An 18,688-nucleotide genomic window follows, 5' to 3' on the forward strand; every position below is an offset into this window, starting at 1 on the left:
GTCACCTACGGGTGACCGGTGTGGCTTCCCATCGGACTGTTTGCAACAGACTCTGGTCTTACTTCCATACAAACTCGCTATAACTACTGCTCGGCCCCGGCCGTTTTGCGGGAGTCACTCGCAGACTGTGCACTGTCCCGGCAAACCCTTTCTATACGTCAGACTCGTCCTGACACCGGCACCAAAGCGGAAGCAGACACACCAACTAGGAAGCTGTAACAACCCCATGTCCACCCGGTAACGAGGCCGCCCGGCATGTTGTCGGAGACCCGCTTCGATTCCTGTTAAGTGCTCTCAGAAAGCTAAGCGCCTGTGAGAGACTCCGCGCTCTTGTAGCGCCTGCGGGGTCGGTTGTTTTTGAACTAAGGTGCCGCCATCCGCGCTTGCTTATCTTCAACACCAGCCTCTTCAGCGGAGTCGTGTGCATTCACGGCACACCGACACTGAAGTGTGAATGAGGATAACTCTTTGGGTCGCGGGGGATGATCGCCCCATTTTACGGCCGGCGCCTCTGAGTATACTGGGGCGAAGGAAAGCTCCTGTACGGAGCCGCTCATAGCTGCCGCGGGCCTGTAACCACCTGCTCGGCCCTCGGGCTCTCTGAACTCAGGTGTGGATGAGGCGACAGCTGGCTCGTTTGTTTGTGATTGGCCCCTGACCTGAGCGGCGAATGAACGAATCTCCTTTGCCCCGATGAGAACCACCCGAAGGTGAAGTCAGCCATGCTACCCGCTGACACCCCTGCCGCAGCAGAAAAGACTTGGACTGGGAAGCAGCACTGCCGAGGGAAGAGTCTCTCCGGGAGTGAAAGCCTCAAGGAGCGATTCTTGCCTCGCGAAGCTTCCCGGCCCCCACTTGTGGTCTTTCAAGCGAAATCTGCTGGCAACTGTACCCCGTTCAAGAGGCCGGTTGCTCCCTGGCAGGCCCGCTCCTTGTGGAACGAGAATCAGCTAATGGGGACGGTGCGTCTTCCGAACAAGGCGGGCTGTGACACGACAACGGCCCCAAAGTGAAAACGAAGCGAAAGTGGATTCACTAGAGAGCAAGAAACGGGATGGAAATTTTACGTTCGTTGTGTCCGCACGTCTCAATTGAGCTGACTTTTGTTGAAGCGGGTTGCCTAGCAACCCGGTGAGACCATTCACACTGACTCCAGCGATCAGTATCGATCAGGGAAAGAACGGCAGGTAGATCCTGTGAGCATCAGCATCAGGAAGCTGCCTCTACCGGTACCCGCGGCGACAAGCCTCCCCGGCAACACACGCGGCGAGCAGTCCCGCCCAGACGGGTTAGACAAGAACCGAAAACGTTGCGGAGAACGTTTCACTCCAGATAGAATAACTAGAGGAAGGTAGCTACGCTAGCGCACGCTCCAGGTTCCCGTTCCCGACAATGCAGCCCCGCTGGCTAGAGAAATAAGGTCCTTCCCAACCACGAAGGGCAAATACAAGCTGTCACGCAACAGTCCTGGCAAGCCACTTTTCTGGCGGGCCGTCGCTCGCCCGGGTGCCTCATTCTCAGTCGCAACTGTGTGCATCGTGTCTGTCGTCATCTGTATTGGGGTAGTATCGACGTCCTCCACGCTCATTACAGTTGGCGACGCGGTAGGTGCACCCCAGTCTTCGGTCCCCTTGAGCCACGTCGGATTCCCTCGCGACTGCCCCATGCGCACGGTCTCGTGCTTCAAGAATTCTTCAGTCGGCGGCTCCGCAATTAAGTTTTGACTGAACAGCGAGAACGAGCGGGGCAGGTCGGGGACGAACTGCGACTCATCTCGAGTCTCGTCCACCTCCGGAGTGTTCAGAGCAGATGTTATTACCTGTGGCCCCAGGAGCCCGCTTTCTCCAACTGCGTGTTCAGGCGCTGCTTTGATCGACTGGTCCAGTAGGGCTGCATTGTCGTTCTTCCGGACTTTGTCGTCAAAAGTCGCCCCCAACGTAGTTCCGACACGCTGTCCCGACGCTGGTGCGGGAACCAAGCTACTACTGAGAGAAACTGCCTCGAGTGCCGGTCGGGGCTCGCTGTCAGGCGGATCTTTTTCTGACGAGATGCCCTCACTTTCCATTCCCTGATCCCCCATGGGTTTCGTCTCCATGTCAACGGCGCCGGCGGCGGCAAGAAATGCTGACGTGGGCTCTGCCTGTTGCTCGTCACCTTGCGACTCAATGAAGTTTCGATGAGCCCGCCGCCGCAGCCGAACGCCCGGCAAAGGTAGCGCATTAGCTAGCTTGGCTGTCAAGAATGCATGCAAAAGCAGGACCGCAACCGCGGGGATAATCCGGAAAAAGCACAGTCAGGTGGCAACGACGCTTTGCTCCCGTGGGTTGACCTACCTGCAATGTAGAGAGAAGTATACACGTTTAGAGTACCCCCGCAAGCGGAGAGTGTAGTCAAGCTGCTACTTTGCTGGCATCCCTCGATGAGGGCTTGCTTGACTTGGAGGTAAGTGAGGTTTGGGAACGCCGACCAGATGAGCCCAGCTGCGCCAGCAGCGTGAGGGCAGGCGAACGAGGTCCCGCTAACTGTCGCGTATCCAGAGGCTCCTTCAGTAGTGCGAATATCTGGACACCATGGGGGCAAAACACCGAAGAACCACTTCGCAAACACTCTTGTAGGGGATGTGTCCTGACCTCGGATGATAGCAAGATGATGTTGTCCTGGAAGCCACACTGTCGTCTAACACTACATAACTACGAAAAGAGGGGCGCCGCAAGCGAGCCAGATCCAGCGTTCCGTCAGCAAACGCACAACCTGCAACACAATGCTAGACTTACCCGCACCGGGCGCAAAGAGGTGAACCGTTTTGTAGCCGTAGTTCGAGAACGAAGCTTTCCTCCCCGCGTATGTTGACGCGCCAACGGCCAGTATGTTGGAGAGCTGGTAGCTTGAGGGAGTGTGGTCGTTTCTGTAGACCACCACGATGAGACGCCGACTAGCCACTGCCGAGTGCGAAACAGTTCAAGGTGCTGCTGGAACGGGGACGCAGCGCGACCTTAACGTACATGACTTACTGCTGCAAATCTGTGTTGAGATTGTGATTGCCCGCCGATGCAATGAATAGATGTCCAGCCGCCTGCGCTCGCCGGATGGCGTCGAATTCCAGTTCCGAATGTCTTCGTCGATTGAGGTCAACAAGGAGAAACCGTCGGTCACAGCTATGAAATGGGCTGGCGCAACAGATCCCTCCTTTCTCACATAAGAGTAGGCATTGCATGTGTACAACTATCCAACACGGCAAGTGGCTGCCCCGTAGTGGGTACCCTCATCACTGGCTCGACTGCAACAAACACAGTCGGTCGGAACTCGGCTTACCCGTAGCCACCATAAGAATTGTTACTGATCCAGGCACCCATCTTAACCGCGTAGTCGATGGCCTGCACCTGGTTGCTGACTGTTCCTTGATTGCCAACAATGAACTTCAAGCACATGATCTCACAGCCCCAGCAGACACCGGCCAGGCCTATCATATTGTTTGGAGCAGCGGCAAGGACTCCAGCAGCACCAGTGCCATGACCTACAGAAGAATCCGAGCGAACATCTGGACGGTCAGCCGCGAAATCCTGTCACATAACAGACCCTCTGGAGATGCTACGCGAGCTTCAATGATTGCATCCTCCCCCTCACCCATGGGCGACCGCAACCGGAAAACCGATGCGCAATACTGAGTTGAGGAGAGCTTACCCATCCATGACAGTCATCCACCAGGCCATTGCCATCATTGTCAATTCCATCAAAACATATTTCTCCAGGGTTCTGCCACTTCTTTGCGCGCAAATCGGGATGGTCTAGATCGCATCCACTGTCGATCACAGCGATCACCATCGGCCTTTTCTCCCCAGTCCACAACCGCCACGCTTTTTCAGCGTGCAGACCGAAATCTGTCCTGTCTTGCAGATTCCATTGCCAGCGGTAACTCGGGTCATTCGGGGGCACATTCGCCCCGCTTTCGATATTCGGCGCTGTGGTGCCTGACTCGAATGCTCTAGTGATGCCTGTCCCAAGTGAACTAACCGAAAGTTCCGCCAGTTGCCGGTTCACGCGGCTCTGCCCTCCATGAGTCGGCTGCTCCTCTGCGAATTTAAAGGAATCATGATATGCTTGCTCGACACAGGGTAAACCGCGAGCGATCTGAATCACATCGTTGTCTGTGACTCCTGTAGGTATAGTTTTTATGACCTCCATTTGCAGCGAGGAGAGATAACGGCTCTCCAGCTCGTTTGTCAGTCTCAGACTAGAGCCTTCGCTTCCGTATCCGAAAATTTGATTGTCTCTCGGCTCGAAGGCCTCCGTGTGTTTCACTCGCCTTGAGTGCAGGAGCATTGACAGCCGGTCTCTTAAAAGATTCATTGTTTGGTGACTCGCTTCTTGGCCGGAGAGTGTCAGATGCTGTTCAGTGTCACTTGCGACTTCAGCCATCCCCGAGGGACATCCAGTTAGTAGATAGCTGAGAACAACGCGCGTACCAGACCCCTTTCTCGGGTTTGGACCCGGGGGTCCGACCGCAGCAGTCGTAGAATCCGGCGTCGCCACCCTTGGCGGCATTTGAGGAGAAATCCCAAGAGCACCCCCGCTGCTTGGAGAAGTGCTTTCGTCTACGGTCGTGCCTTCCTGTGGCGCGGTGGTTTGAAGGCTGTTGCCGCCGTCGTGAGCCTGTCCTTGGACTGTTTGGCACACAGCAGGTTCCCAAGATGGCCAGAAATAAATACACATGAGTAAATTCGGTATCCAGAGGAAAATCGCCCCCCAGAGACTCAAGATGGACAGAGCTCTTCCCTTGGAGGAAGAGGATGGAGGGCAGCGGCTCATTTTAGACGGGTGGCGGCGCATATCCAGTAACATACCAGGATCTCCCTTGGAACACAGTAAAAAGAGCCAGGGGTAGACGCGAGCTTGTTTTCTAAGAAAAAGCCTCCTTTATACACCTCCGAAATGACAAGAAGAAAAGCGCTGTCTCACCATATCTGGTGCAGAGTGACGGCACCGGCTCGGGTGGCGTTCGGCTGGACAAACGTTGAAACCTTGGATTGCGATAATCATACAAATACAGCACCAAGCCCACCACCACTGCAAAAATCCATGCAGGCGGTCTCAGGAAGCTGTCTAGACCTGATGCAGCAAAAAATGATAAACGCACTCGCTGGGAGTGCCAGGAGCGACTACTTGACCTTCTGGGAGTGTGACGGTTTCAAGCACGGTGCAGCAGATAACCTGAGCTTCAAGCCGGAAGACCTGTCATGCAAGGATGGACTACATTCACCTCGGAGACGGGAACTGTTCCGAAGTGGCGAGGCAGTCAACGTGGAGGAACAGGACCACAAACGAACGACGCCGGGGCCGGGTCAACCTGCACAAGTCTCAGCGGAAAAAGGCATCAAGGCTGTAAAAAACCTCGAAACGTAACGAGAGGTCTATTCGAGCTTTCTCTTTCGAAGCTTGACAACAACCAAAAACACGCTGAGGCGAAGGCGGGCCAGGCGACTTGGGATGCGGACACTCTGCGCGGAGTCGCTGCTTCAACGGCATCATTCTCTCACGTGGGGGTGGCGCAAGCTCAGTCAGCCGTTTTCTCTCCAGAGCCGTTACTGAGGGGTTGGGATGCCGTATGGTTGTTCCGCTCTGCATCCGGGTGAGCAAGGGTGACAAAATAAAGCATTCTTTCCCATGCACGGCCTTCTTGCGACGGCGGCCAACTCTGGATGCTCCCCCCCGGCAGCAGTGCGCCGTTTCCTATGCTGTTTACATACAGGGGTTCGGCGACGACAATTGGTTTTGCGATATTGCCTTGGTCTAGCTCCGTGGGTCGCACGGGAGCGCGGCCAAAGAAGCACCCAGCAAGACAGCAGGAAACACGTCTCCAGTTTCTCTCGAGGGAGTTATGTTGCTGGGTCGTAGGACAACTGTCCTCAAACGACCTCGACAGGCCTGGCGTGTCGCAGTCGCCGCCACGTAGGTTTGCAGCCGGGGATGATCTGGCCCCTCCTGAAAGAGCTGGCAAAGTAACGCCCGGAGGCCTCGACTTGTTTCTCCGAGAAAGACGCTGTGCTCCAACCTACTTTTGACTAGATACTAAGTACCTGTCCGCTATAGGTTACCTGCAACGATTTGTTCAATCGTACTCCCGATCTGTCGGCTAGTCTCCCTCTCTCCCTCCTAGTGGTTGGCCCTATACCGGGAAGGGGGTTCTGCGCGAAGAATTGCTGAGCCCGCCTCCAGACACAGTCAAAGGTGGTAACCCATTGAGGCTGGTCTAGAATTTAGCCACATCAGCGCGACTGAGTGACATGAAAGTTAGACCAACACACCATGGATTCCTCCGACCACCAGATGTGGGGTACTACTCGGAAAACCAGCTATAGCCGTGCAAATCTACGAAGTGTCAGTTGCCGCCAATGCTTGCTGGCATCGTCTTCGCGACAGGGCAACAGAAGTGAGTGCCTGCAGGTGGATTTCAGCGCTGGCGCTCTGTGGAGATACTGCCCGCTGCTGTTTGGAGTGCCCTGTTGTCTGCTGGTGTCGCAACCGGGCGGGGCGCACCTCCGCGAGGGTCGCCTTACAAGCTCTCTTCCTCGACGTGGACAACACTGAAGCAAGATCGCGTTTGCCAAGTCGCGGAAACACACCTTGAGGGGCCAGTACCTGAGCAGCCCGTCCCGCGTTCCGTTTCGAGGCCGGTAACGGTGCGGTTTTAGTGTGGAGGCTGCTTTCCGCACGACCGGGGCGGTCGATGCCCCGTGACTGTTGAGAGGCGTCTAGGAATCTTCGTTGGGAGGATATGTGTTTGGGTGTTTCTCCGAGTGCCGCGGTATTTGGCGGTCACAGATGCTGGTGCCTCTCCACTTCGCCCGTGTCTCCAGTGGTTCGCTACTGAACAGAGACGGATCTAGACTTCGAATTTGGTCCTAGGCCGCGACCGGAGACTCTCCTCATTTCCATGTGCTGAATGCAGAACATTTTGTCGCAGTCAGCACCGGCGAAGTAAAAACGGTTGTTTATTTGTTTTATTTTTTTTTAAGCCGCTAGGAGTGCGCTGACCCGGCTACCTCGGGGGGACAGTTTCTTGTGCAGCCTGTTTGAAACGCTCTTCTCCACCAGGCGTTCGTGAACGAAAGTCTGGAAGGTGAGTGTAGAACGGTGAGACGTTACTCGCGGCAACTTTGCCATCACTTCTCACCAATGAGGGCCAAGCGTGGGGTGTCCTTCATGGACACAACAGTTCATTCACGGTTCAGGCTGCAGGACCACTGACAAAAGTGCGTTTTGTTGATCCTGCCTCGAAGGATTCCACTACCACCTTCGAATCCCAGCTTCTGCCTTTCAAGACCGAGTACAGTTCACCGTATGGGGCAGAGGACAACGGGCGCATGCAGCCCGTCCGAAGGATATCTAGAGAGGCAATAAACCCGAGTGGCCAAGACCATAATAAAATCCAAACCCACAAAAGGATTTCGAGTCTGCAGCAGAGTGCCTCCTTATGTAGAATAAAACAATCTGATGACTGTCTGAGAGCGCTCCGCGAGAAGCCAGCGAAGCAGCTTGGGCGTCGAGTCCCCCACAGTCCAAATCGATACAAACGCTCAAATCGCTTGTCGCCCAAGCTGAGTAACCTCTTGGACTATGTTCGGCTGAACGCTGGTCGGAGCCATACGAAAGAACCTCTGGCGGCTGTCTCCGGGGCTGGCATCCCACTGATCAGATAAAGCACATCTGTGTGTTCCCGACAACCTGAACGCGCGCCACCCGTAAACGGTGTATGCGCCTAAGCCTGCAGCCGGAATTTGACGGTACATAGCAAAAAGCAGCCTGTCTTCTTGTTGCGCTGCGTAAAGAGTGCATACGGAGAGCAGGCGATCCTTCGTCCCTCCTTACTGAGTGTGTACGCGTGGCAGACTTGACCTGCCCGAGCATTTGGACAACCTTTCCCCCGTGTCCGTCCGTGCTAGAAACGTCAGTCCAAAATGCACCGGGCCCTCGTAGAAGGCAACAGGGTGTGCTACAAACGGAAAATAGAGCTGGAGAGAAGGCAGCACCAAGAACGGCTGAAGGCGGTCAAGCCTGTAGTGAAGCCAACACCCCCCTGCCAAACGCCCCGATCTGGACGAAATCTCAAGTTCGAGACTCTAAGCCACGAGCGGTATCAGGAAATTGACAGAGAAAACAAACTACTACTGGACAAGCTATGCAGAATTATGGTTCGACCCCCGTGTACAGCGGCGGTAGCCGAGCCACGCGGACCGTCAAGCCTGAACTGGAAGGTTCGCAGGGATGAAGAAGATCGAATCGCATACAATAATAAATTCACGTACAAAAAAATAACCGAAGCAAAGCCCCGATACAGCCTGGAGGAGTGGCAAAGGCACGCTGCGTTTTACGCGCGGAGGTTCCGAAATATCTGCGAGCATCCTGCCGTGCTTGGCATGAAAGATTTGTCGAAGTATAACAAGCCATCTTCCAGCCCTGGTACACCAAGGAAGGGAAACCCTCTGGTGAGCAAGCCCCGGATGCAGCGCAACTTTAGTGCATACCGAATTCCTATCACGCCGCGTCGAGACCGGACCCACACCCGACTGGAGTCTCCACACGCAGACCGAGCTGCCAAACAAAAGTGCGGCTCTGAGTCTCCCCGGGCGAGAAGAGCTTACCTGCACTCGAACGATAAGGACTACTCTCGATCACTCCGGGATGCGGCGAGGAGCCGCGCGCAGGTCGCTACTCCCACTAGCCCCAAGAATCAGCTATAGAAAAGAGTTTATGATGCCGTGCATTCTGCCGCCACCTGCGACGTCGTGCTTGGACTGAGGGTCGTCGGCATCGCAATCGCATCAGTTGCAGGCACCAGAGACGCTGGATGGGAGGGCGTTGCGTATCCGTAAGTTACTTTCAAGCGTACTTCGTGTGGCAGCAAAGCCAGGCATGAATGGAGACAAGAAAAAGTCGTATAGGCATGATCTAGGAGTTTTCGCTCATGGGTCTTGGTTGCGGGAAGGACGATGGAGCTGCTTGAGAGTGCGTCCGTAGTGCTGCTATAGAGTTTTGACTGCTTGTTTGCTCCTTCGGTGACTCCAAAACGTACCGAAGACTGCCCGAGAGCGGCACTGGGGACGCTCAAGAGGCTGCCACCCGGCACGGCACCTAGGGGAGCCGGGCGTAGTGGTGCACACTGCGCTGCAGGCTCGTCTGTCGCCACAGCGAGCCTTGCCCGAGCAGCCAGAGCAAAGAGACTCAGCGAAATTCTGTGCTTTCAAGTTTTTCGTCGCAGTGGCAGTCGCTTGTGTCGGGAGAAACACCTAGCGGAGGGAGTCGGCGGAGGGTGAGTACAGCGCGGTACACCCCCGGGACATCCTATCCTTCAATAGGTTCGCGAAGCCAGTCTCCTGCAGGGCCTCCAACTGACTATGCTTCAGACGTGGCGCTTTGTCAGGAGCAGACGCAGTGTACTAAAACAGGGCGGTGGCCGACAGTAACGCCAGCATACTAGATCACAAGAATCCAATAACAAGTTAGTCACGGCGTGACACGGCAAAAATCTCACGATGTTCGGCGCCAGATCACTTGCACAAAGGCGTGGGCTCGACATTCAGCACAATCCCAAGGGACTCCGAAGCTTTTTCCGAACTGACACGTTCTGTAACAGTAGCAGATCGCGTTAAGTCTGTGTGTCTTCGGTCAGGGCAGTGTTCCTCGTGGTGCAGGGGCCGAAGTAAAAGCAATAGCAGTGCCGGGTTCCTCGATTCCCTTGCGCCTAAGGCACTGCCACCGACATGCCAGCGCCCGACTTCCACAGCGCATCGGGAGCGTCGCTCCTGCTGTTGCCTCCTCCGCCGAAGTGGGTTGCCGCAGTGCTAGGGGCGTTCTGCTGGATGTTCTGCTACTTCGGTTGCTCAGCTCCAAGCGGGCTATCTCACGTCCCAGCATCCCGCCGGCTTCAAGCGGCAGTGGCGTGGACCTGTACGTATGACAGACAGGCTATGAGCGAATGCACTTGCGACCTCCCCTCCGGGGAAGGGCTCTTAGTCTCTCCGCCCGCGGCGATTACGAAGCAACTCTTGTTGCAAAATGCACATACAGAATTGCAAAAGGTACAGGGTCGCGTTGTTTCTCTTAACAGGCCGTATGAGACCGAATTTGCATTACGAGGCATCTGTACACCAGTCTTTGGCGCCGCTCCAGGTCCGGCTTGAGGACCACACTGTCTTAGCCGCGTGGGCCAGCTGGGGCTCCGCCCTGCAACGAGCTACTGCTGACTCACTTTGCTTTCCCTTGGCCCGGACCTCATGCTTGAATTGATTAATTCCTGTCACCTGGCGGTCTTTCAGGGGTAACAGGGACCCGTCCCCTCTAGGTGATTGTACTCCACTCGCGAGCCCCCTGCCCGTAGACACACCGAAGCTCTACCGGGGTCTTACGTGGCACGAGACAGCTTTGCACCGTGGAGGGGTGTCGCTCGCACTACAGCTGGGTGCGTAGACCGTTCTCTTTGTGGTCGAGCAATGCGGTTTGAACAGCACCGCGTCCAGGAAACAGGGCCTGATTCCGCAAATCTGTGACACAGCCAGTATATGCGAAGCCCCTGACACGCCCCCGCTCGACTGGCAGCGCCCTGTTGAGTACTGAATGTTGGGAGCCGCGGACGGTCCCTACCTGGCTCCCGCGCTTCCCCCCGGGCAGCGAGTGCTCTCGCTTTTCGCGAAGCAGAACGCGTCAAGCAAGCCGAGTGTGCCAAGGCCGCCTTGGTGCCGCAGCGCTTGGCGGAGGACGCCGGCATCGCTGTGGCCTGTTTGGTCCCCTGGAGACCCTGACTGAGTGTGAAGTCTTGGGAGGCAGCAAACTGCCGCCCAGCGATAGCCGTGGTCTGTCACAGCCACAGAGCACCGAGAAGTGTGTAATCGCCTTATGTTCGGTCCCTGTGACGGCTAAAATCTTCGATGCGGATGTTTCCCGCCTACTCCGGGAGAACGCAGGAATCTCCCGTGCCCGGATGAGGCGCTGCCCTTTCCCTCGACGTCGACCGCTTTCTTAACGTTTCGTACGTCAACTAGGAGATTCCCTTCTGTCTTGAACCCCCGCCCTCTGCATCCATCCCCGAGTGAGTTTGGAAGGTCCCTTTTCGTGTGTTCCTCGCTCCGCTGCATTCAGCATCATCCCTGTCATCGTGCTTGCTGCCGTTGTTTTCGCACCTTGGATATGGCTACTAGTGGATGAACTCGTGCGTTCTCTCCTCTTTCAGTAAAGCTGTGAACACTGGGAAGGCACTGAGGACCTTCTGTTGTCTTTCCTGGCGCAGGACTCTAGAACTCGCGCATGCGATTGCCCAGTTTCCTGCGCCCCGGGTATGTCTGGACTTCATCGTATCACACGTTGACAAAGTCTCATACGGTTTTTCTTTTCTGACGTGTAGTCTAGCCCGTTGTTGTCTCCCATTTTCTAGAGGTCCGGCCAAGGCTGTGTTCCTCGCCCTATCCACTGGCCGGGTCTGCGGGAATTCATCTGGTTCACGTTTCTGAAGGTTTTGGGAGGTGGGAGCCTTTTTCCAGTTGATCCCCATCTTCTCCGTCATAGGTCACGTGGATGGGTCTCTCGAACTGCCACCTGCAGCCGAGTGCATCCGCGGAGTTAATTTGTTCTTCGGTGCAATCAGCGGAAGCCAGGGCCTCGGTCTCCTGATCTAGGATCTCTTTTCTCGAGTCGTCTCGGTGTCTTTCTGCAGGACCACTGGTAGGCCTGTAAATCGTGCTTCCAGTTTTTTTCTTCACCCTCGAGTCTCTCGGCCCTCTATTCTTCGGATTCGCCGTCTCACTCTTTCTCCCAAAGAGTCACCATTAGTGTCTGTTTTTCAAGACTCTCTCTTACTCTAAAAGGGACCGGTGACTGTGCGCTGTAGCTTTCTTTGTTGCCGCTTTCGTTTTACCTTTCTCGCAGTCTCCATCAACGTCACTTCCTCCCACTGTCTCACCGCCGTTGACGCCTATAGCGTGCACTTGGCTGTGGACACCTCTTCTCCTGTGTCCGCGCGATAGCTGTCTCGTCATTACGTGTATGCTTTCCGTCAACCTTTGCTCTTCTGTGCCTATTGATGGACCGACCTTTTTCCTTATCCCTTCGCATGTTGGTTTCGTAAGAAACGTCTCTTCTTTGGCGTGTCAGAAGGCAAACAGATTGCAGGTCTGGTTTCCTCACTAGGCGAAAGCATGCTACACGGGTGCGTGACCTCAAAGCTTGCGCCTTAACTTTCTTCTGCTAATTTGGCGCCGTCACCCACATTACCATTCTAAGAGAGCAATCTTCATCACTGGTAACCTCCGCACTCTTGGTTTTCGCACAAACGCCCATTGTCCCGCTGTCTCTGGTTCGGCGGGACCGCAATTGTTTTCCTCCCTCACCTTCAGACCTTGTCTGTCGACGTCCCTCTTCTCTCGGCAAGCGCCCATGGACAGCTCAGCGAACCTGCACTGTCTTGCCGGTTCGGATGGCGGAGCGGGAGGGGGAGGAATATCCCCTGTTGCATCTCAACCATCTTCAGCAGTACCTCCTGGACCGGGTTCGTCGTCGTTGTCTTCGGCTGCATCTGCGTTCCCGCCTTCACCCCTCTCGGCGCCTGGCGCAAATGCGAAGAAGCGGGGAAGAGGTGGAAATGGAGGGAAAGCTGGAGGAGGAGGCGGTGCCGACTGTGGACGCCTTGCCGAGGCTATGCGTCTCTTACAAAGTGGCAAGCTCCCCAAGTTAGACCCGTCAGAGGAGACAGTGAAGGAGGAGTACGAAAAGTAAGTTCTTCTTCCGGTTTGCCTATAAGGTGTGCACTCGTTGACTTGTTTTCGTAGAGAACTCTCTTCCCGGTCGTCTCTCTACAGTATTGCCACCCGGAGGTGAATACCCTTTTCTGGGTGCGCATCGTTGTGAGATTGTGGTCCGTGTATTTCTTTCTTTGTAGTCTGCATGTACCCCAAAGAGTTTACTTCGCGTGCTTGCTCGTCGACAGTACATGTGGCTTCTATCCCCGTTGACATACAGAGGAGCCCAAAGCCCGGGTAAGGGCCGTAGCGGAGCAGGCAGACTGGCTGGATAGTCGACTAGGTTTGAGATTCAGTGGAGATGGTTCTGCACTTTTGCTCTGCTTAAGTTGTGTCTTGACTCTACTCTGTGACGGTGTGCCTACTTTCGCTCTGATTCTCCCTTTGTCTCGCATGAGAAACATTCGGGTGAGAAGTCTCAGTGATTCCTGAGGTGTGCGGGGCTTCAGAGAAGATAAGAACGAATGACGAGGTTTGTTTCTCCCAACATCTAGGATCTGAGAGTCGTGGAGGGAGACGAGGAAGTACAGGAGACCCCGAGAAATGAATTTCTCTTTTTCTACTGTACATAAGGGTACCTTCTTACATTGTTGGACTTTTCTTTGGCTTTTAGGCCCTTCCCGAGAACCCCTAATCTGCTTCTAGTTCTTTTTGTACGGGTTCTTCTTCTCTTCTGTTGTTTCCACGGTTCCCCTTTCATCTCTTTTTCCCGTGTTGTCATGTACGCGATAGCCGTCACCTCATCATTAGTCAATTAGAAGCCAGACTCTCGCTTTTGGGGTGATATACGGACACATGTTGTCTGCTGTTCGTGATGCAAACGAAGGTGTGAGAGGTGGGCAAATGCATGTGCATAGGGTTTTCACTCCTTCCTTTCTGTGTGTCCGGTTGTTTCGTTGTTTCAGGTATCGGAAGAATGTCACAGCGAGGGCTCTAATGATTTTAACTGATGACCTACCGAAGCGAATTGCTCGCTTTCTTCAGGTTGTTGACGTGACGTCGGAGCCTGGCACTTTACTCGTGTGTAGTGATTTGCCTTCTCCTCCCTCTCTTGGGCCTCTTCTTACTGACCAGTAAGTGTCTCTCATTCCGTTTTAAGAGATATGGTCGAGTGGAATGTAGGGTAAGGGGAGTAGTAAGCGAATATTTAGGACTATCTTTTTATATTAACGATAGTGCTATGGGTTTGTAATGTTTGTGCTTACAGGTTTACATTTTAGTCATGTATATCCTTGTTTTTTTGCATAACACGGGAGATATGTATGTAGCGTTGCTCCAGACGTGCTTCAGCAGGTACAGGGTTCCATCGAGATGAGGGACGTGTTTTGTTGAAACTCTTTTCCTCATTGGGGTCGTTACCCGTGCTGAGGGACCGTCGCGTCGCCAGTGTTGTCTGGACTGGACTGAATGCCTATAGATACCTTCTCAGTGACATCTGTGGGTGTGAATGCCGAGCTTCTACATGGGAAATAACTGCGCAGATGAGTTCCAGTCTATCTTTGTGAAGTTTGTGTATGTGTATTCGTTTTGAGTGTCTTCTTGCTCCTATTACCATGCTTACGAAGTTGTGAAAGGTGACCCCTATTGCAGTAATTGTTCTTGGAGTTCGTGGAAACTGTCTCCGCCGCTACATGGTCTTCGTGTTCGTCACACGCAGGCCTCTTCTTTTCGTCGGTGTATGTGAAAGCACTTTCTGCTCTCTGACTTACGGTTTTTGAAAAGGCTTATCGAGGCTTGTCGGGTCTCCAAGGGTGCGTCGTATCGGGCATACCTCAGGGGTATATCTCTCATTCATTACTTATGCCAAAACAAGCCGTCAACTGTGATTTCAGTCGTTACCCACTGTGGTGTGCAGACGTTGTCTTCCGAGGGTTTTTCTTCTTTGTCTGTACTTTCGACGAAGAATCAGAAATGAGTGTTGCAGCCATAGTGCTTGTATATCTGTTTTATCTATGCGAACAGTTCACTGTGAAATCTTTTCTGGTTGGTGTGTAATTACAGAGATTTCGAAAAAACTACGTTATGTAACGGAGCTACAGATAAGACAAGCCGTACTACACCTAGTACTACTACTCCTAAAATGTCTGACGAGTCCTCTCCCTCGCCGTCGTCGCCGTCTGCGTCCTCTTCTTCCTCGTATACCCATGTAGCGAGCTCATCATTTCCTTGGTCTTTTACTGTGTCGCCTGTCACTGATCTATCTTCTTCTCAGTCCGAAAACTTGTTCTCATTCCTGCAAGAAAAGATTCGCTCGCGGTTTCCTTCAGGGAGATCGGAGGCGAGGGAGATTACGGGTAGCTGCAGTAGTGTCGTAGAGCCCTCTGATGGTAGTCTCTCCACAGAGATGAGAGAAGCGGAGGAGGATGGAGAGAAGAAAGAGAAAAGACCGAGGCTGGAAAGTTCTGTAGATGACCCAAGACGAAAAGAAGAACCAGAGCAGATGGAGTCAAATTCAGCCGCGGGGCAAGGCTCATCCAAGGCTAGTGATAGTGGAAGTGAGGGTCGAGGAAAAGATGAAGCAAGCATATGTGCTAGATTAGGAGAACAGGCGAAATTTGTCAAAGAGGAGGCTGTGGCGATGAGAGAGCTCTTGAATGCTGTCAAAATCTTCATGCAGCTGCACGTACCAAGGATCGAGGACGGGAATAACTTTGGTGTTGCTATTCAAGAGGAAGCTATCCATCTTCTTAAGTGAGTCAGTTATCACCGGATATGATCTGTCGGTATTATGGGCGAAGAAGATGAGACGAGATCTTACCTTTCAAGTCTTATGGGCTTGTTCACACGCTATTGGGACAAGCTAATCGCGGATAGGTACACACACAGGAGGGACGATTTGCCGAGACATATGAGATGGACTTCTGTTGGACCGTGATTCAACCAGGAGGCGATCTCTTGACCTATGTATGTAGCTATTGAATGTCTCATGCTGGAATGTCTGTGAGGTCATATTTTCGTGTAGAAGTCTGCCTGGGTGATGATGAAGACGCTTCTCGAGTTCTCTCGCACATACGCAGAAGTTTATTGTGAAGCAGACCATCTAGGGGCTAAACGTTTTGTGTATCTCTAGCTAGTATACACACACGACGCCTTGTGTGTCGGTTCAGGAGCCGGCCTATATTATCACCTGCGTGTAGTTTCTTAGTTCAGCATATATTTGGCGAGAGATCAACGACAGCGAGACAGGAAGAAAACAGATTCCAGGACAAATCCCGAAAATCCCGCATTCGCTTAGTTTAGGCTCCGGAACTCTACAGGCAGGAGGTATTGATTGACTTCGGTGGGGAATCTCCGGCTGTATACACGGTGGGATGTACATACAACGTGTGCAATTAATGGTGTCGGACTGTTCCGGGTCACTGGAGGGTATCGTCTACGAAGTGTGGGGGGACAGATGCGTATGCGTCATGGTATTTCGAACACGAGTGGATGAAAGCTCGTCTTGAAGTTTGCAGCTTGCTGGGGTGTCCTTCCTTTTTTGTTTGTTGCTGTCCGTACACAGTCGGGTGGAGGAGAGTGCCTTCAATCTTTACGATACTGTGATGAAGTATTACGTCGCTCGAGCAAAGCTATGTGCGAAGCTTCTCAAGTATCCTAATACTCTTGATTATCAGATGGCTGTCGTGGAACTCGATAGAAAGGTGAGAGAGACGGGATACTGCACGTATCAGACTGTCGGGGGCGTGTTGGCTTTTTTTCGACGGAGCTCCGGTTGTACACGTATATGTACATTCGGATAGACAGGAAGTTTGTGCACTATAGTACTCACGGTCCTTCACTAGCGCATGCGTTCTTTAGTGTAGAAGGATACACGAGTGACCCCTGAACGACATCGGTGTATGTACGAATTTTCACACAACCTAGTCGTCCTGCAGAGGTGACTGCGTATTTGTACTGTAGCGGGTAGTAAGTAGTAACTCTGGACATAGGCCTAGCGACGCGACTTCAAACATCTGAATCCTGCTTCGTGTTCACGAGTGAGCGTTTGCGTAACAGTTGCCTAGCCTATATAGGTGTATGTATATATATATATATATATATATGTGACAGAAGCCAGCGCGAAGATTATACAGCACATCGATATGCTCAGAAACGATGTCCGGCGAAGGAGAGGTTAGTTGCCGTTTCGTTGTCTAACTTTTCTTCTCGTTGTTTGTTGTGTGTGTTTGGGGGTGTGTGCGCCCTTTCATCAGGAATGGATCCATCTGAAGATCACAAAATTAGATCTTCGTAATAACTATATCATGCTGTATGACCTCATATGTAAGAACTGGCAGAACGTCATCGCACCTAAAGGGCGCCATCACAGTACAACACAAGCAGCCTTATACTAATGGAGAGGGAGAAAAGATAGAAAGCGCGCGCGATTTTGTATGGTATGTCCGGGGAGTAATCCACCAACTTCGAAAGATATACATGCATTTGAATGTTTTCGTACACATATAGGCATGTCCCTCTATACATACATTTATCCGCATACTTATAGAAGTACATGCGTAGATCTGGTTTTACATCAGGTGATTCTAATTCGTGTTCTGTTACTAGATGGTCTGGACCACCGTGTCTTTCTTCGTACGGTCAGCAGCGCTGACCTGTTGGTTTACTGTGAGCGTTGGAGCTGAAGGAGGTAGCGGGATAGGGATTGTTCTCGTGCTCTATGAGTCCATCGATGGGGAACGAGCACACTCTCTACAGCCTCTTAGAGACACAGAAACGACAAAGGTTCTTTAGAAGAAACGAGGTGTTGTCTACGATAACTCCCAAGGAGTTCAGGTCAGGCAGTCGTAATCACAAAAAAGCAAGAACCGACGCCAAAAAGGCGGATGAACATCATGCGGAAGGTGCGTCTAATGAAAAGGCGAGAAATAGAGATCACACAAGATCTCGTTCTGAAGTGATGATGGAGTGATCAAAGGAAGAACAAGAGCATGAAAGGAACGATGTCTATTTATCACAAGGGCGCTTCAGCAGAATCCTCGCGTAAAGCTCTAAGTATTGTTCGCTCCCCTGGCAGCAAGTGTGCACACAAGGAAATCCTGCCTTCTATCTTACTGCTCAGCATCAGCTCACTACCAGGTCAAGAAAGAATTGACAGTCGCCCCATGCAGGAACGAGGACAAAGCAAACAATCTTTCTACGCGTGTATGGTTTCGCATGCTACGGATATATATGCAGCGAGACGCAAGAGCGTGTTGTTGTCTTTTTTGTAGGTGCGGGCTGCGTGTACGTACCCGAGTCTGCTTCCTATATTTGTACACCTTTTTTATGTGTTCCCATGCATTGGTTTCGTCTAACTCCCTCAGTTTGTATCTAGGTGTTACATATATTATATATATATATTCATTTATGTTACACCGGCGTGGAGTGTTGTACGAGAAAAGCCAGAGGTCTACAGTACCGACGTTGAGTTTTGCCGTTCGAGTCAATTGATATATATTTGTCTCGTCTGTCGTAATCAAAGCTTTAACGTCTTCTATATGGAAAAGGATACCAACTAGCCATTTCCTTCCGTGGAGTAACAAGAACTGTGGGGTGTCTCGTCCGTTCTTCCTCGTTTTTGGCTGTTCACCCTCTACACGAACTCGGTGATTTTGTTGATCTGAGAAGAATTGAACGGAGAAGGGTCAGGTAAAGTGTGGCTATAGAGAAGCGACAGAACATGGAGGGGAGCTGGCAGTTGAAACCGTCTCACGTTGTTTCGGTAGTCATCCTGCTTCAGATATATGGGCACTGCTTTCTCTTCGTTTGCCGTAACTGTGCCGCCTGCTGCCGACGCCGAGCATCGCCAGCGTCACTTGCTGATCGAGCTGCCCCTCTTATGGCAGCGTCTGAATACAAAGACTCTTCTGCACATGAACCCGAAAACAGTCGCGGCCGTGGGGACGCCCGGCGGCGTCCCTTGC

At 52.8% G+C, this 18,688-nt stretch overlaps 4 protein-coding genes across 4 annotated transcripts; 2 read left to right on the forward strand and 2 right to left on the reverse strand.

Annotated features, from left to right (window-relative positions):
* Positions 1–984: 984 nt before the first annotated feature.
* Positions 985–5,432, reverse strand: CSUI_007469 (subtilisin sub3). Its single transcript, XM_068067614.1, has 4 exons — positions 3,012–5,432; positions 2,775–2,905; positions 2,334–2,561; positions 985–2,232 (listed from the first exon to the last, which is right to left on the reverse strand). Exons 1-4 carry the CDS (start codon positions 3,212–3,214, stop codon positions 1,361–1,363), a joined length of 1,434 nt encoding a protein of 477 aa, XP_067920403.1. The 5' UTR covers positions 3,215–5,432; the 3' UTR covers positions 985–1,360.
* Positions 5,433–7,955: 2,523 nt separating this feature from the next.
* CSUI_007470 (uncharacterized protein) lies at positions 7,956–8,738 on the forward strand (the record flags this gene model as incomplete). The annotated part of the gene is made up of 1 exon (XM_068067615.1): positions 7,956–8,738. The coding sequence occupies one exon, from the start codon at positions 7,956–7,958 to the stop codon at positions 8,736–8,738; it is 783 nt and encodes a 260-aa protein (XP_067920404.1).
* Positions 8,739–9,823: 1,085 nt separating this feature from the next.
* On the reverse strand, positions 9,824–10,849 carry CSUI_007471 (uncharacterized protein; the record flags this gene model as incomplete). Its single annotated transcript, XM_068067616.1, has 2 exons — positions 9,824–9,943; positions 10,639–10,849. Coding segments are annotated over 2 exons (327 nt in total), but the record flags the coding sequence as incomplete, so codon positions are not given.
* On the forward strand, positions 10,716–18,647 carry CSUI_007472 (subunit of proteaseome activator). Its single transcript, XM_068067617.1, has 5 exons — positions 10,716–12,758; positions 13,691–13,858; positions 14,787–15,476; positions 16,288–16,426; positions 16,979–18,647. Exons 1-5 carry the CDS (start codon positions 12,424–12,426, stop codon positions 17,117–17,119), a joined length of 1,473 nt encoding a protein of 490 aa, XP_067920406.1. The 5' UTR covers positions 10,716–12,423; the 3' UTR covers positions 17,120–18,647.
* Positions 18,648–18,688: the final 41 nt, after the last annotated feature.

This window comes from Cystoisospora suis (assembly GCF_002600585.1).
Source record: "Cystoisospora suis strain Wien I chromosome Unknown contig_3950, whole genome shotgun sequence".
Lineage (NCBI taxonomy): Eukaryota > Apicomplexa > Conoidasida > Eucoccidiorida > Sarcocystidae > Cystoisospora > Cystoisospora suis.

What these genes read in the sequence shown, in the direction of transcription:
- CSUI_007469 (XM_068067614.1), bottom strand. Translation starts at nt 3,214, where the DNA reads ATGCAATGCCTACTCTTATGTGAGAAAGGAGGGATCTGTTGCGCCAGC. An exon ending in CTCAACACAGATTTGCAGCA is followed by an intron (nt 2,906 to 3,011) that starts GTAAGTCATGTA and finishes GGTGGTCTACAG; the next exon opens with AAACGACCACACTCCCTCAA. An exon ending in CCTCTTTGCGCCCGGTGCGG is followed by an intron (nt 2,562 to 2,774) that starts GTAAGTCTAGCA and finishes CATGGTGTCCAG; the next exon opens with ATATTCGCACTACTGAAGGA.
- CSUI_007472 (XM_068067617.1), top strand. Translation starts at nt 12,424, where the DNA reads ATGGACAGCTCAGCGAACCTGCACTGTCTTGCCGGTTCGGATGGCGGA. An exon ending in GAAGCTATCCATCTTCTTAA is followed by an intron (nt 15,477 to 16,287) that starts GTGAGTCAGTTA and finishes GTCCGTACACAG; the next exon opens with TCGGGTGGAGGAGAGTGCCT. An exon ending in TCGTGGAACTCGATAGAAAG is followed by an intron (nt 16,427 to 16,978) that starts GTGAGAGAGACG and finishes CCCTTTCATCAG; the next exon opens with GAATGGATCCATCTGAAGAT.